Raw genomic sequence first — 15,463 nt, 5'->3', positions numbered from 1 at the left:
GCTTAAACTATTTTTCAACTATGTGATTAATGACAAGAAATGCCTGTGTGTATGTTTTTGATTTTATTTCTAGCTAATACCACAAGTGGGGGAGCAGAGCTTACAGAACAGCCAACATCTGTATTCCTGGCTGCTCTGCTGACAGCTGTGCTGCTAACAACCAGCTTAAATGCATAAGTGACTTAAGCAACCTAATCATTAATCAGTAGCTATTCACATCGATTGAAGGTGAGATTGTTATTATATATTCATTATTTTTTCTGTTATTTATTCATTACTAAATCGAACTGCTACATGGAAACTGTTTAATTTCTGCTTCATCTCCTCATGTTGTAAAGTTATGTAATCATAGGAATCAAAATAATATACTTTAAGTGATAATCTGATATTTTACTCTATATACTGGGATTTTTTTTGTAAACATACATGAAATACAGATGTGAATAATTCCTTAAATTGACCATATTATCTATTTATGTAATTCACATTATTGCTATTCCTTAAATTAATAAATGCATGCCTATATATGTCTGATGATGATGTGTTTCTGCCACTTGAAGTGGATTATGAAAGAATACAGATGATATGTTCTGAATCTTGTGTGTTTTACCTTCCACAATCACATCACGCTATTGAATATTCTCCAAAGTAGCAAAATGTGGATTGAAAGTTTGCACTGAAGTGATGATTAAGATTGAGGGTCTGCATATAAGTGTCATGCCTTGGGGTTTGTCTTTTGATTTTTGATCCATGTGCCATGTTTCATGTGTCTTGTCATGTGTTTCCATGTATTAGGTTCTAAGTTTTTGTCATGTCCTGTTTTATTTTGAAAGCGTCACTTCCCCTGTGTGTCTCTTTTTCATGTAGCTTTGCTTTGGTTTATCCTGATTGCTTTCTCCTCCCCTTATGTGTTTCACCTGTCTCTCTCGTTATGTTGTCTATTTAGTCCTTGTCTTCCCTGTCACTATTTGCTGGATTGTTTTTTGGTCTTCATGCCATAACTGTCTTGTCTTGTCATGTCACGACTTTTGCCTCAGCTTTTTGTTGATCCCTTTGCTACAGTGTGTGCCAGTTTGAGTTCTTTGCATTGAGATTCAGCCCTCTGTGTTAGCGATGCCACACCATTGTGACAATAAGTCTGCTTATGTTATATGTGTAAGGGATTTGGAAGTTTTTGAAAGAAATATTCATGAACACTAATTCTGTTTGTTTAATGTCTTTATTTTGCACAGTACAAAGTGATTAAAACCTTGTTCCCACCTAAAAAAGAAAATGTAATAACACACTATCAAAATGAAAGAACTCAGACACTAGCTTAAACACTTGAGACCTTGAGTCTACAGATGCTCGCAGCTATGTGACATTGTACACACAGTGGTGCTTTAGGTTAAATGCTAATGTAAGTGTGCTGACATTTTCACAATGTCAGTGCTAACATGCTGATATTTGGCTTGTAAAATGACACCACCACCACCTTTATTTAACATGTTAACGTGCTAACACACATAAAGCTAAATAAGTACTAGACACTGTAAAATTCTGACCTGGTGATAGCATGAGATGAAAAGTTATGGAATCACTATCATGATCACAATTCCTCCTGAGGTTGTGTGTGCCACATGTGATGGAAATCCATCCAATAATTGTTAAGACATTTCAGTTTTTCAGGAGTAAATATAGCATTTGTGACAAATGGAACATTTTCTAATCACAATCTAAGAAGGAATGACAGCATACATGAAATAGAAGTTTTTTGTTGTTGCTATATAAATTTTGTCCTTGTACTGACAAGGAGGCAATGTTGTCAAATTTCTGCTTTAATTTAAAAAATTTGTAGCCTGTGTTAGCTATGTTGTACAGGTTCCTCCTGTTTGTTCTCCCATTCTACTGTGGAAGAACAAAGAGAGATAGAGAGAGATCCCAGTAAAGAGAACAAGAGTACAGTTTTTATCATAACCCTAATATTATAAAAGTTAAAAATAAATGCCCTGTTGTTTCATACCTCATAATAGCTCATTTGCTGAAGAACACATTTTGTATTTATATTCTTTCATATCATCTGCTGTAATTCCAGATGAATCCTGCAGGTTGTTTTCTCTGCTCAGTTAAGTGTACATTGAAAGGTACATCCACTGCAAATTAAGAAGAGAATATTTATTACACTAAAACAAAAATTGTAGTACAAGCATGCCATATTATTTTTAAGAACAGCACACTCGACAAATTGGGAGTATGGCATTTCAAACAACTGTTTGCATTGAAGTAGTTGGCAATTAGGTATTTTGCCTGCCTCTGTTTTAAATCAATAGCTGTGCATGTGCAAAACCTTAAACTACCTACAAATTTCAAGAAGTTTATAATATCTGAAGAAATTTTATTACCTCTGATTCACCAAGAGTCATGGCATTTCCATCAGACAACTGGCCGTAGATTTCTATTGAGAAAGACACAAATTCTAATTACTCCAGAAACTGTGAAGGCAAGGTGTAGGTGTCCGGTATCTCTGTGGATGAATCCCATCCACATGACCACAGCTTTTGTTCATCTCTGCACTCCTGTGCTGCCTCATGTGTGAAGCAATGGTGTTCTGCCAGTAGAGTGCACTGCACCAAAAGTGTTTGAGATATGTATTGCACTCCATGGAGGAGCAAAACTGGCTCAAGTTAAAGCCAGCAATTTATATACACTAAGACCTAAAGTCTGCAGTAGTCAGCTGTCCAAATTTACTTACGGCCCATGCAGTCGAAGCGAAGGATTAGACTGACGAAGTTCTCCAGTGTTATGACTCCGGAAGAGTTGCCGTAACGCAGAGCCATCAGATTCAGCATGTCATCACTGACCCTCTTTCCTGATCAACATACATATGTCAAAAGTTTATGTGAGATTAATTTAGGGGGAAAAAAAATCACAAACAAGCAGAATGGAGAAAAGTCGAAAATAAATTCTATATCTGGAACCTTGTCTTATAGCACTGAAAAGCAAAAAAAAAAAAAAAAAAAAATTACAGTCAGTTGGCAAGATTTGTATTTCCTGTTCTGCATCAGTCATTAGATTAAGGGAATAATTTGCAGGATTTGTCAGCTGCTGTTGGTAAGCACACAATTCAAAGTTAGCCCGGCTCAACAGTCAAGACAGACAGACAGAGGGAGTGTCGTTCAGCAAGAACAAACCAGGGAATTGCGTCCATTAAGTTCTAAAGCACAAATAAGCATGCCCACACCTCCACTAAACCCTCCAGATTATGTGAGAATACAGTTTAAGTGCACACTTCATCCTGTCTGTCTGCCTCTCTGCCCTGCATGTCTGTGTGTGTGTCGCCTCACGCCACAGTCAGACACACAGAGCTGCAGCTCTTTGTGACAGGCCGAGAGGAGACTAGAGAGACGAAGGCAGAGATGTAACCTGATCGCAACATTTTTATTGAGTCCTGACCTCACGTTGTTACTGGCTAAGGGCTACACACCGAAGCCCAGAAACGACTGAATAAAGCGAAATATGAAGAAAATATGAAAACATAGGCAGAAGGTCTGTGCAACATGTAAACACCACAACACATTAATAGCAGATCATAAATGATAACTGAGAGAGATTATCTTTTTATGAATCTATACAGTTTTCTTTTTTGTGGGGTAATTCTGCATATTATGTGTTTAAAAAGGGATCAGTGACAAACAGCAGAAAAAAAAGAAACGGTTGATCATCTACCTGCAGCCATGATTGCATTCCTGAGCTCATTCAGTGACAGTGTTCCTGTTTGTGAAACATCCGTGCGGAAAAATATGTCCTGGTTAAAGAGAAGACACTTCATGTGAAACTCTGATGGGGAAAATCGTTCTGATCGACAGGCCCAATTCCAAAAAAACGTTGTGATATTGTGTAAAACATAAAACCGAGTGGAATCATGTGCTAATCATTTTTGACATACACTCAACTGAAAATAGACAATATATTTAATGTTTAACATCATCAACTTCAATGATTTTTTTGCAAATATATAGTTATTCTGTCTGAGTCTGATGCCAGCAGCATGTTTCAAACAAGTCGGAACAAGGGCAAACATCAGTATTCACTCTAATCCTTAAAATCTGCAATTATTGAGAATTGACCTTCGTGAACTCTCCTTATATGCAAATTTCTTATGAAATTTTAGCCTTTGCTTATTTTACCTTGTATGTGACGATCTTCCTCCACAAACGAACAAATTCCTCACTGTTCAGTTTGCCAGTGATTGATGACTAACCCTCATTAAGGAGTTATAGCAGCACATGTTGTTTCATGTTCTTTAAATATATTCCTGTGTGAAACTAACAAAAGGGCAGGCAGGTTTCGGCGTGTATACTACTTCTACAGACAAGAGGATACATCCATCAGAGCAACCATGCTGCGACAGGCGTCACTGCTGAAGCCTCCCGATTTCAAGTCACCTGAATAAAAATAGAAAAAGAAAAATTAAAAAGATGCTTAATTTGTCCTAAACCCAGCTGCAATAAAGTGCTGCACAAGATTATTATATTTCAGTATTTTTTTTTAGGTCGTATGCTGTCAAGCATCTTGGAGTTTTACATTCCAAACCTTTCAAGATGTGTTCATTTAGAAGCATCTGGAGCTGCTCAGCATCCACTTCTTCATACTGAAAATAAAATGAAAAGACATCTGTTTAGCTTCCATGGTTGTTGTCCTAATCACAGTTAACCTTTACCTTATGGGTCTGACAGAAATCGCATGGGTGTATTAAAAGATTATAAGACTTGTATACAAGCCAACCAGACCAGTAACACCAGTCAAACAGCAGCAAGAAGAATAATGACTTAGAAAATACAGTACAGAGTAGAGTACATACATATTTTTTGGTTATTATGTCAGTTTGGATGATTCTAGAGTAAAAAATTCTTGCTATGACTTGGTCAAGAAACAGACTACATGTTATTCCTGAACCAGTAATAGCTTGCCTTGACTAAAAATGAAAGAAATAAACACTTTCACCTCCCCTCCTCTCACAGTTCCACTAACATTTTCCTTTTGTTCTCTGTTGTGAAATATGTCATATGAGGTGAGAAAAGGATGAAATTTAGTTTTTCTGTTGGGATGACTTGGCATCAGTTGTCGTCCACTGTGATACACTATATGGGGGAAAAAACTTGTGTCTGATCCCAGCATCAGACACATCATAATTACCTTGTCAGAGAACTGACGGAACAAGCTTCTCTGATTTTCGGCATCCTCTCCATTTTCAGCTGATTCAGACTGCAAAAGATTGAATGTTTTCAGTTCAGGACAATGTGTATCTGTCATGTGCTGTCAGTGTAATGAATATAGCAAACATGCAACACAATAGCAACTACCAAAGTGAACATATTTTAATCTTACCCACCTGTTCTGTTTCCCCATGTTCGTGGCTATTGCCACCAGAATTCTCACTGAGAGGAGAAACATCAGTGTATTACTTGTGGGAAGCGTTTGGCAGTAATGACTGAGTAACACCTTGCAGAGATGCGATTACTTTTGTCAGTTACTGTCTTCATGGGAGTTTGATGGAGGGACAGTGTCACTTTGTTCTCTGTGAGCTCAGTGAGAGACTGGCCAAGTACACGCTGTCTTAAAGATTGAATATACAAAGACTAAAGACTAAGTATTAAGTTTTGAGTGACTTACTGGACGTGGGTCTCTGCCTTGGAGAGGATGGTCAGGATGAAGGAGGCTGTCTCATTGGGACTGAAGGTGGATGGCACAATCAGGTATTCACCAGGCTTCAGCATAAAGAACTCCATCACCTCACGTGAGTTCAAGTACGTTTTAGTTTGGGCCACAGGTTTGTTATTGCCGAAGAAAGAGGCCGGGAATTTCCCCTTGCGTCCCTTGTACTGGAACACAGGTGATAAATAAATATTTTGTTTCTCTAAAGTTCATGTCAGCCTCCATAGCAGCATTGTGTTAGTGACCAAAAATTTAGTGACCAAGGTTTATGTGAATTAGCTTAAAAATGTTACTTACTTCTTCGGTCACCTTGGAGGATATAAGAGGACAATGAGGTCATGTTAGAGAGGAAACAAAATTAGTTCAAGTGAAATTAGGACAACATGAAAACTGAAAAATGATAAATGATCACTTTAGGATCTTATAGAGGATTATTTACTAAAATTAGAGTAGAAACACACCTTTAGGATCCTTAATATGAAAAAGTGAGTGAATATTTAAAATTTGGATTATGCCACACAAAATAACTTCAAAAACTTATTAGAGATTTTTAAGTTATTTTGCATTTTTTTTAAGTGACATGAACCATAAAACAGGAAATGTTAACTTTTTGATACAGCGCTAATTATGTTTGTCCACCATCATGAAACAGAATGGCTGAGTCTGCAGAATACTTTAATTTGTAATTAATCTGACTTTTTTCAACAGCTAACAGTCCTCATACTGTGAGAAAAACTGTGAAGGGTAGTATTTACCTCAAATACCGAGAATCCAATGTGGAGACTTTGGACCAGCCGTCGGTTCCTCTTATCAGGCTTTTGCATGAGAGACACCAGCATGTTTTTCTCGCCCTGTGTCTCAGAACATTCACCGAGCAGTTTCTCAATGTTGACTCGATACTGTGGATTAGTCCAAAAGCTCTCTGGATGTCAAAGAGGGAAACAATGTTGCAGTTTACCATTTTGCCAAAGGAAAAATTAATCTGAAGAATGTGGAAAACATCTTGCAGCCAGTTTATACATTCTGCTTTATATGTTATCGAATCCGGTGTGTGTACTGAAATAAGTAAAATTTAAAAGCTGTTTTCCCATTTCTTATTCTGTCTATCTTACAAATGAATCTTTTTAAAAAGATTTTCAAATTTAAAGTTTAAAGTGGCAGACTTTCAAAACACCTTGCTGTTTAACAGAGAGCTTAGTGGGAGCATTAATAAAGTGATGCATTTATAAAGCTATTATAAATTGATTAATTAAATTTGCAATAAAATTGCACTTTAATAAATTAGAAATAAAAGCAATATACTATATTCATTTACAAGTCCAGATATCCTGGAAGTACCAAGGTTATTCATGCATCCTCCAGCCGTAGTTCCTGCAACCCATCTGCCCTCATAGAAGGAGGTCTTCCAGTGGCAAGAAGAGCTTCCATCAAGGAAGTCGGGACACAGGCAGCAGATGTCGAGATCCGAGTAGAACTGACAGAAGTCTTCCAATCTCATCCTGATGATATCAGAGATTAATTTAGGATCAAGGATCAAGGAACTTTACTGTCATACCAGCTCACATTTACATTTTTATGGTACAAAATTAGGACTCAGGTCCCGGGAGCAACAAGTAAAATATAAAAGTATGAAATAAAAAATTGAAGTAGAAATATAAGCTAAGTAAATAATAGAATATATAAGCTAAGTACAAATACAATATGAAAACTAAACATTTGAGAAATGAAATAAATAAATAAAGAAGCCAGTTTGAGCGTGTACTGCATAAATATGCATGTGCAAGTGTGTGCTAGTATGAGGTAGCTCGTAATATTGCACTTGTGGTATTGCACTTGCAGGTGTAAAGTGTTTGTAGTGCAGGTCTGTGTTGTCGGGGGTCGGGGGGGTCTACAGGGCATGGCTAGAGTTCAGCAGTCTGGCTAGAGTTCAGCAGATTAGATTAAACATTGCTGTTTTTGCTGAGGTAAGGCATGCAAATGGGATCTGCATAAATGCATAATCGTTTTATGAATGGTACTAAAACAGTAATTAAACTATAATTCAAAATTAGACTTATCTAGTCATTTCATAGTGAACCAGTTAAATTACTACTGAACTATTGAAATATGAAAATATTTGTATAGAGCCTGTTCAGTGAGTATACATACCTGATACAGCATACTTTCTGCATGTAAAACTGGTTTTCAAATATGCACTAGTTTAAAGTTTTTATCCTGTATTCAGCAATTTTATGAATGCCTGTTGTCAAATTTTGATTTCAACATGCTTACCAAAACTCGCCATCATCATTCACGGAGAGGCACATCTCACGATCTTGAGGATTCACTGTTTGCCACAAAGGCGACCTTTACAAACAATTTGTCAATGAAAGAAGAGGACAAGTTGAAAAATGTTCTTAATTTTAAGAGGCAAGTGACAAAATGTTGGTCTTCACATAAATTGTTTCTATGAAAAATGATCTGTGTACCTTTAAAAATATAGTCTCATTTACATATGATTTTATTTTTGCTTGATGTGTTTGAACAGAGTCCTGACATCTCTCTCAACATCTTATCTTGATATTTTTTCACAAACTGGTTTTGGCAGTTTTCAGTCTTGGCCTGTAATGGTTTGTTAAACAGCAAGTATGGTATGTTGACATTTTGCCTGCTGAATATCTGCTAACCTTTTCCTTCAACTCTACCATGCTACACCAGGATTTTTATTTGTTCACCTGCTCAAAAACAATCTGACACACCTGTGTGCAGCTGGCCGTGCCTAAATAGTTAATAGAGGGTGTAATGAATTAGCTGGCTCTTTTGTTATAAAGCTGAAGCAGTAAGGTGCACTTGCATGCCACAAAGAGCACTACCACCTGTTAACCCTAACCCTAACCCTAAAAAGGACTAAAAAAATAAAGCTAACAGATTTTAAAAAAGAAATAAATAAACATGCCCTTTCCTTTCCTGAAAGTGGTCACAAGATCAGGACCAAAAGCACACAGGCGTGACAGGCTGTTTGCACAAGTACATATCCTGGTACAAAGTGGGAGTTTTGTAGGAAAAGGTCATCAGATATTCTGTTGACTAAATGCCAACAAAACTTTACAGGCCTAGACTGAAAACTGTCAAAACCAGTTCTGGATTCATTCAACTGTGCTGAGCACTGTCATGCAAAAATAAAACCACATTTAAGCAAGGGGATATAGATTTAAAAAGCATACAGATCAATTTTCATATGTGAGGACAAATTGAATAATTGTATGAGATCACTATAAGCTTGATATATCATTTTATCTTGTCAGCTGGTTAAGAATTTAGTAAGGGTTAGGCAAATAATAATTTGATTGGAGTAAAAAGCATAAAAAATAAATGACATTACTTTTCATATTCAACTGAGATTGTATTTTGCTAACAGATGACATTTAAGACCTGTTGAAACTTGATTTCCAGGCATTGTTTCACAGTTAACTGGCATAAATATAATGAGAAGATTATTATGAGGCTCCGTCTCAAATGTCAACCACTCCTTTGTACTTGACTTACAAAAATATAATTATTTTCCACACCACTGAGATTATCACCAAGAAGCAGAGCCAAACTGACAACAAAACTGCCTGCGAGTGTATTCAACTGGAATCTATTATTTTGTCACTGGAAAAATTTCAATATTTTGTATCCTGGAGCAGCAAATCAGGGCAATTTCTCCATGAGTCATAGTCATGTTCTCACCCATCACTCCAGTCTCCCTTCCACTCTCCTTGGCCCCAGGGGTTCCACAAACGCACCAGGTTTACTAGTCCTCCTTGGCTTGTGACCTGACTCACAATTATCAGAGAAAATACAGTACTGAGTGTTGCGGTTTGTAATATAACTGTGATGATAAATGAATTATTGTTTATTTTATGTTGTAATGCCTTTAAAACAAATGTCATTCTTCACCTGTTTCACACCAGTGACAGTGTAGGCGTGGCCTTGGACCAGTCCATTTGGTAGTACAGTGTTGGCAGATGTCTCCTACAAGGTATAGACACTCTATGTTATCATTGCAAGTAGTTGTGTGCAACATATTTAACCACATAATAAAGGATTAAAGGGTTAACAGGAGATTTAATTTTGTTCACCTCCTTGATCACTGCACTGAACTGAAATAGTACTCATCAAGACATCAAAATTATACTCCTTTTTACCAAGTAATGAGAAGCTTTTGTAAACTTAGCCCAATATAATGTGAAAATGAAAATGATGTGAAGACTGTAATCACTTTCATGAACATACATCAGCATAATAAGAATGACCTAAAATGACAGAGAAACCATCTTTGGGAAAAAGTTTTTAGTTGGGCCCATGTCCCATGTCCCCTAACATGGAAGGGAGGTATTTATGATGACCTATACAGCAGCCAGACCTATACTGTCAGTGAACGAGACCTGGTGTGTGACTCAACATGGCCATGCTCAGCTGCTAAAACAACCTTTCACATCAAAAGGAACAAACAGACACAGAGAAGATTCAGCACAGCTAATAAAAGCAAAACTAACCAACTAGTGTATGGTTTTGTGTGGTACAGTTGTACTCACCCCCTGTGGTGTACCACAGCCCATCAGTGACTTGGACTGTCCAGCTCTGCACATCAGCTCCCACAGGTTTTGAGGAGGGTCTGACAGCTGGACACAAATGTGAACACCACCAGTGAAGTCCACCAAGGCCTCTGAAGGAGTTCCAGCATTCATGTCCGAGTAGGAACCACACACTCTGACAAAAATGGGTGTTATATTATTTATGTAGATCAAAAAAAAAAATCTTCCTACAACGATTAATTTCATGAATAAGAAACAATACACTGTTTTTTCCATACTTGGCATAGGCTTTCTCCAGCAAAGCGGGCCAGAACTCAGTTGGGTCTTTGGAGTGAACGAATATTAATCTCCCGTTGATTGTTGGTAGCTTGTCATCAATGACAACATCCACCCATCTTCCAAATCTCCAGAACTGAGTTGTTGAGAAAATAGAGAAAAGGAGGAGGTTCATAGCAAAATGAGATATGTACCATTTTGTCAAATACTGTTGATGTTGACATTGGTTTACCCTGAAGTGGAACAGCCCGCAGTAGTTCTCATAAAATTTTTGGTCAAGAGGAACAACTTGCTCAAGGATGTAATTCTGGAATGTAAGAGCTCCAATAGATGCAAGAAACCAGCAGTTTCCTAGCAAAAAAAGGCATTAAGTTGTCAGAAAGCAGCACTCAGCAGACAGAAGCATGAAGGATTTCCAGATCATAAACCACTGATTATACTAACACTGCTGACAGCAAACACTTTGGTAAAATGTCTTCTGATATGTAGGTCTCTCTTCTACTTCTGTATGATTTCTGTAGCTGTTGTGTTTACAGTTCTAAATAGCATGGCAGGAAATCAATTTATGGATTACTATTGTGAAGGAAGCAGTTTTCTTACCAATTATGCCTTGACCAAAGTCAAACCTGGAGACTCCATCAACAGTAAAAGATGGATTGGAGACAATTTTCTGAAACAGAGGACTGTTGTTAACACAGACTTGATATAGGTTATATAGGTTATTACAGATGAATATTAACTTATGGTTACCATTAGTCTAACTATATAACAATACATTAATATATATACTATATAACAATGTGCTTAGCTTTGTCAGGTTTGGTTGGTTGGTTATATGAGGTGAAAGGGTCGCTAGTACTGCTAATATAACTGAGAATCAACAGCATACTTTATGCTATGCAGCTTTAAATTATGTTAAGCAACAATCTGAATTTACAGAAAATCTTTGATTAGGCTAGCAAAGAATCTCACCAAGCTTTTTGGACATGTTATCCTGAGCTGACAGACCCAGCCAAGACTAAACCACCACTTAATACTGAATTTAATGTGTTGCCATGAACGAGAAATCTGTTTCTGCTTGAAGTGTAAGTAGGCCATAAGCCTACCTAGGAGAGGGAGGTATCACATCTGTAGTTTTCAGCCACTAAAACACTCACCCCTGGTCTCATCCACACCACACGACTCAGGTCCTCAGGGCTCAGTACCCCTTTGCCTATGGAAGTCCTGTCTGGGGGGAACATCTCATCGATGTACCTTACATGTTTGACAAGGCAGTACTGTTTCAGCTGCTGGAAGTCTTGGTTGAGGAACTTCTTAGGGTTGGCGACAGTCCCAAAACCATCCTTCAGGTGACGTGCATTAATGATGTTCATACACACACCGGGCGTAGGCATTGCTGCAACGTTTGCTCTGTGCAGGAAATAGAAAGCAATCTTGACATTAAAAGTTTAACGTCAAGATTAAACTGCAGGAGTTAAAATGAATGTCTGATACATTTAAGCATTTCCCAAACAAGTTCACACAATACAATGATCACAATGATCAAGCCTATCGCGACCAGATAAATCACTCTGTAAACAGTGCGGAGTTTATAAATACAGTATTTATAACCTCATCAAGCATTTGTTTTTGTAAATATATACTTATCATGCTGCATGTTTGCAGGGACAGGGGCAACAAAAGACTGGGAAACATTTAGAATGCCCAGAAACACATTTTGGAATATTCCACAGGTAAACAGGATCATTTGTAACAGGTGAGAATATCAGGACTGGGTATGAAAGGGACAGTGGTTTTGTCAAACACACGATTGTACAAATAATTCTAGACAACGGCTTTTTCAGGGAACACCCTGTTTATTACACCAAGACAACACCAACCGACATTCTGCATATGTTACAACAGTGTGGCTTCATATTAAAAATGTGGAGGTACTACACTGGTCTGTTCAGACCACTCACCTGTTCCAAATGTGTGGTGCATCATGAGGCTCAAAATATGACACCCTAGAGCCCAGGCTGTTGTTCACTTCCAAAACTAACAATTAGTGCATTCTGTTTCCAAATGCATGCTAAGTGTTGTTTAAGAAAGAAAGAAAGAAAAAAAGAAAAAAAAGCTAAAATAATTACTCATCACTATTGGAAAATAAGTAAATAATAAACCTACACACACCAACTTTAAAATAGACCTAATCAGCTCTGTTTAAGATAATACTTTGTATAAAAACGTCCTGCATTTTTGTGCTGTATCCAATTGAATTTAGGTCAAAAAGAATTTTCAACTGCATTTTGTATTTATGGATATTAAATATGAGGGGATATGAATGCTGAATTAATTATATTTAGCTATTTAACTATGGCTGCTCACTGAAACTGAATGACCACCACAAAATGACCATTAGTGAAATAAGTAACCTTTGCACTTTGTTATTATATTCTTAGGCAAACACACAAGGCAAATACCCAACATATTATGCAAACCAAACTGATTTTATTCTTCTCAGTACATAAATTAATGTATTTAAGTTTAACAGCCTAAAATGCAAATATGGCATTTTCTAAGTAATCGGACAATGGTGAAGTTAACTTCTCAGTGTTCCTATTGCCCACACTTGGTGATCATTACATTTATATTTCTTTTTACTACTAACTTTACTGCTAAACCCCACAAGACACATTACTGGTGTGTGAAAACAGAGGTACAAGTATCATATTGTTTTTCTTGCCTCTATTAATGACAGTGTCAGTCAACTGGCTTGCCAGACAATGTCAAAGTGGTAGACTGTTTAACTTTGACTATCACAGAGACATTAGCCAGCCATGAAAGACTGCATTATACATGCGCACAAGTCCAAGATCCATCCACTGAGTGTTTATTCAGATATAATGAAGTATGAACAGGTAAACACTGAGGTTTTTATTTTCCAAATTCAGTGCAAATTCTCAGTTTCAAACACCCCCCAACCCCCAGTCACAAACAAGAAAACACTGATTACATAATAGAAACTTGGCCTACAGCCATGACAATATTGCAAGTGAAAATGTGAATCAGACTGCTTCAAAATGTAACTTGCATATGAACGGTTTTATCTTACCTAACCAGCCAGAGAGCGAGACAGTGTTGAGCCTGGGTGAATCAGCAGGTATGAAAGACAGAGCTCCAGTTCTTTTATAACACCTGTAAACGCCCGAGGCTAGTGCTGCCTGGGATGGTCCTTTTTAAGAGCTACTGAGGTAACCTATGATTTTACCTGGCGGAACTGCACACATATATATATACAGGTGCACACACATATATATATACAGGTGCACACATATATATATATACAGGTGACACAGAGAGATTATAGAGAAGAACAGTGTGTCCACACAGAGCACTCCGTTTAGCTTTAATTGAAAAAAAAAGTATGTGCACAGTGATAAATTCATGTTTCTCTTGCTTATTCAACTGTACAGGACATTTATCTTCACAGTTAAGACATACAACTCTCTACATGCAAAAACAAGTAACTGAACTCTCAAGTGGGTCAGTTAGCTGACTTTCTGTTGCAGAACTGCTATTTCATGAGGAAAACAATGTCTTTTTTCCTCAAGAAAGTGCCCTACTTATGTAATGAAGATCTGTCTACATTGTCTATCCTATTGGTGTGAATGGAAGGTGTGTATCCAATCAGGTGAGAGGCAGGGTACACCTACTGATTTTGAACACATTCCATGTTTACATAGGATTATCAAGCGCTGCCAGACATTCACATGCAAATTCAGTGCTTTAGTTAATGCAGAGGTTCAACTCAGCACAATTATATATGAAAAGAAAAATAAAGTGTTTAAAGTGCTTCACTGAGCTGAAATTGAACATTTCAAACTAAAACATTAAGCAAAATAAAACATTTCAAAATAAAAAGTGCAAGTGTTGAAAGAGCTTCACTGAGCAGAGACCTAACAGTTCAGCTGTATACGATCACACAGAGATGTCTGTGTCCTGTCAATCATGACAGACATGTGGTGTTTTGCTTTAAGGTGTCAGTTATTACCCCATTGAATTGGGCACATGTTTGAATTGAATTGGGCACTGGGACCACTTTCTCTACATATAGTGCGTTCTCTAGCATATAGTGTGTTCTTTAGACATGTTGTGTTTTTTAAAAGTTCCAATACGAGACGTTGTTACCGGCCATATTCTGATTGCACTCCTGACAGTAAACAAAGTGCATTGCGTTATGTCCTTTGTCGTTCCTCAGTCAGGATAAGTGTTTTAGCCACTCCTGTCTGAAAGAATACATTTTTGCCTTCTTAATTTGAGTCTGGGGCTGGGCTCTACCCCAGACTCGGTTGTCTCCTCCGGTTCCAAGTCTGATGCTAACGCCGAAGGACCGGGGCTTGGCATCTTACCAGGGACCAAGGGCTCCGTGTCTTGGCTGGATGGACTCTCAGTAGTGAGGATTGAATTACAATACTGGTCACACTCTGGAGCCCTGATAACACGCAAAGTCTCAATAGACAGCATGAACCAGTATAATATATGAGATACAGCCTAGACATGACAATGGGGCTTGAGTTTGTCAGTTAAACTGAGATTAGAGGGTAATGTTTGAGTTCACCAAGTGCAGTATGCTTATTCATGTGGGGTGAGACTTGCATAGATTGAAGAAAAAAAACAACTGAGGACACAAATACCCAATGTAACCATCAAAATTACAATATGTGTTTTGTTATCAGTTTTTGTCTTATGAACGAGGTAAAACGGCTCGAGCAAGGTGGTGGTGTTTGGGTGGTGTGAAAGTAAGATCCTAAGGGCTTGCTCACCCACCAGGGGGCAGAAGTGCAACATTAATCTCTGCTCAAAACAGATTCTGAGCAGTTGGTTGGCAACAAAAATGATTCACAAAATTAATGAATTATGCACTTATCCATGACATCATCCCACATGGTGTA

General features: G+C 37.6%; 2 protein-coding genes across 4 annotated transcripts in view; one reads left to right on the top strand and one right to left on the bottom strand.

The window, feature by feature from the left end:
- Window positions 1-1,208, top strand: part of LOC124071969 — a 30,062-nt gene extending 28,854 nt beyond the window's left edge. For both annotated transcript variants that reach the window (XM_046413077.1, XM_046413076.1), the window contains exon 59: window positions 74-1,208. In XM_046413077.1, the coding sequence (XP_046269033.1) occupies window positions 74-177 (104 nt within the window). In that variant the 3' untranslated portion in view covers window positions 178-1,208. The remainder of the gene's footprint in view (window positions 1-73) is intronic.
- Window positions 1,204-13,840, bottom strand: LOC124071971 (calpain-2 catalytic subunit-like). 2 transcript variants are annotated; one of them, XM_046413081.1, is made up of 22 exons: window positions 13,624-13,840; window positions 11,687-11,962; window positions 11,130-11,199; window positions 10,762-10,880; window positions 10,532-10,665; window positions 10,254-10,428; window positions 9,616-9,690; window positions 9,406-9,491; window positions 7,966-8,040; window positions 7,033-7,193; window positions 6,450-6,616; window positions 5,992-6,003; window positions 5,653-5,861; window positions 5,372-5,417; window positions 5,176-5,244; window positions 4,573-4,630; window positions 4,363-4,424; window positions 4,167-4,235; window positions 3,706-3,784; window positions 2,732-2,848; window positions 2,382-2,434; window positions 1,204-2,132 (listed from the first exon to the last, which is right to left on the bottom strand). In XM_046413081.1, the coding sequence occupies exons 2-22, from the start codon at window positions 11,921-11,923 to the stop codon at window positions 2,106-2,108; spliced, it is 2,100 nt and encodes a 699-aa protein (XP_046269037.1). In that variant the 5' UTR covers window positions 11,924-11,962; window positions 13,624-13,840; the 3' UTR covers window positions 1,204-2,105. The 2 variants fall into 2 exon arrangements, with proteins under 2 accessions (XP_046269037.1, XP_046269036.1); XM_046413080.1 differs by having other exon boundaries at window positions 11,687-11,939; window positions 13,624-13,839.
- Between the last annotated feature and the right edge of the window lie 1,623 nt (window positions 13,841-15,463).

Source organism: Scatophagus argus, chromosome 15 (genome assembly GCF_020382885.2).
Source record: "Scatophagus argus isolate fScaArg1 chromosome 15, fScaArg1.pri, whole genome shotgun sequence".
In the NCBI taxonomy this organism is placed as follows: Eukaryota; Metazoa; Chordata; class Actinopteri; family Scatophagidae; genus Scatophagus; species Scatophagus argus.
This window is presented reverse-complemented; position numbering and strand designations above follow the sequence as displayed.

Coding starts and splice junctions, on each gene's coding strand:
- LOC124071971 (XM_046413081.1), bottom strand. CDS start 11,923: ATGCCTACGCCCGGTGTGTGTATGAACATCATTAATGCACGTCACCTG. Junction 4,631..5,175: donor TCCGTCAGTTCTCTGACAAG/GTAATTATGATG, acceptor TTTTATTTTCAG/TATGAAGAAGTGGATGCTGA. Junction 2,435..2,731: donor TCGCTTCGACTGCATGGGCC/GTAAGTAAATTT, acceptor CTTTCTCAATAG/AAATCTACGGCCAGTTGTCT.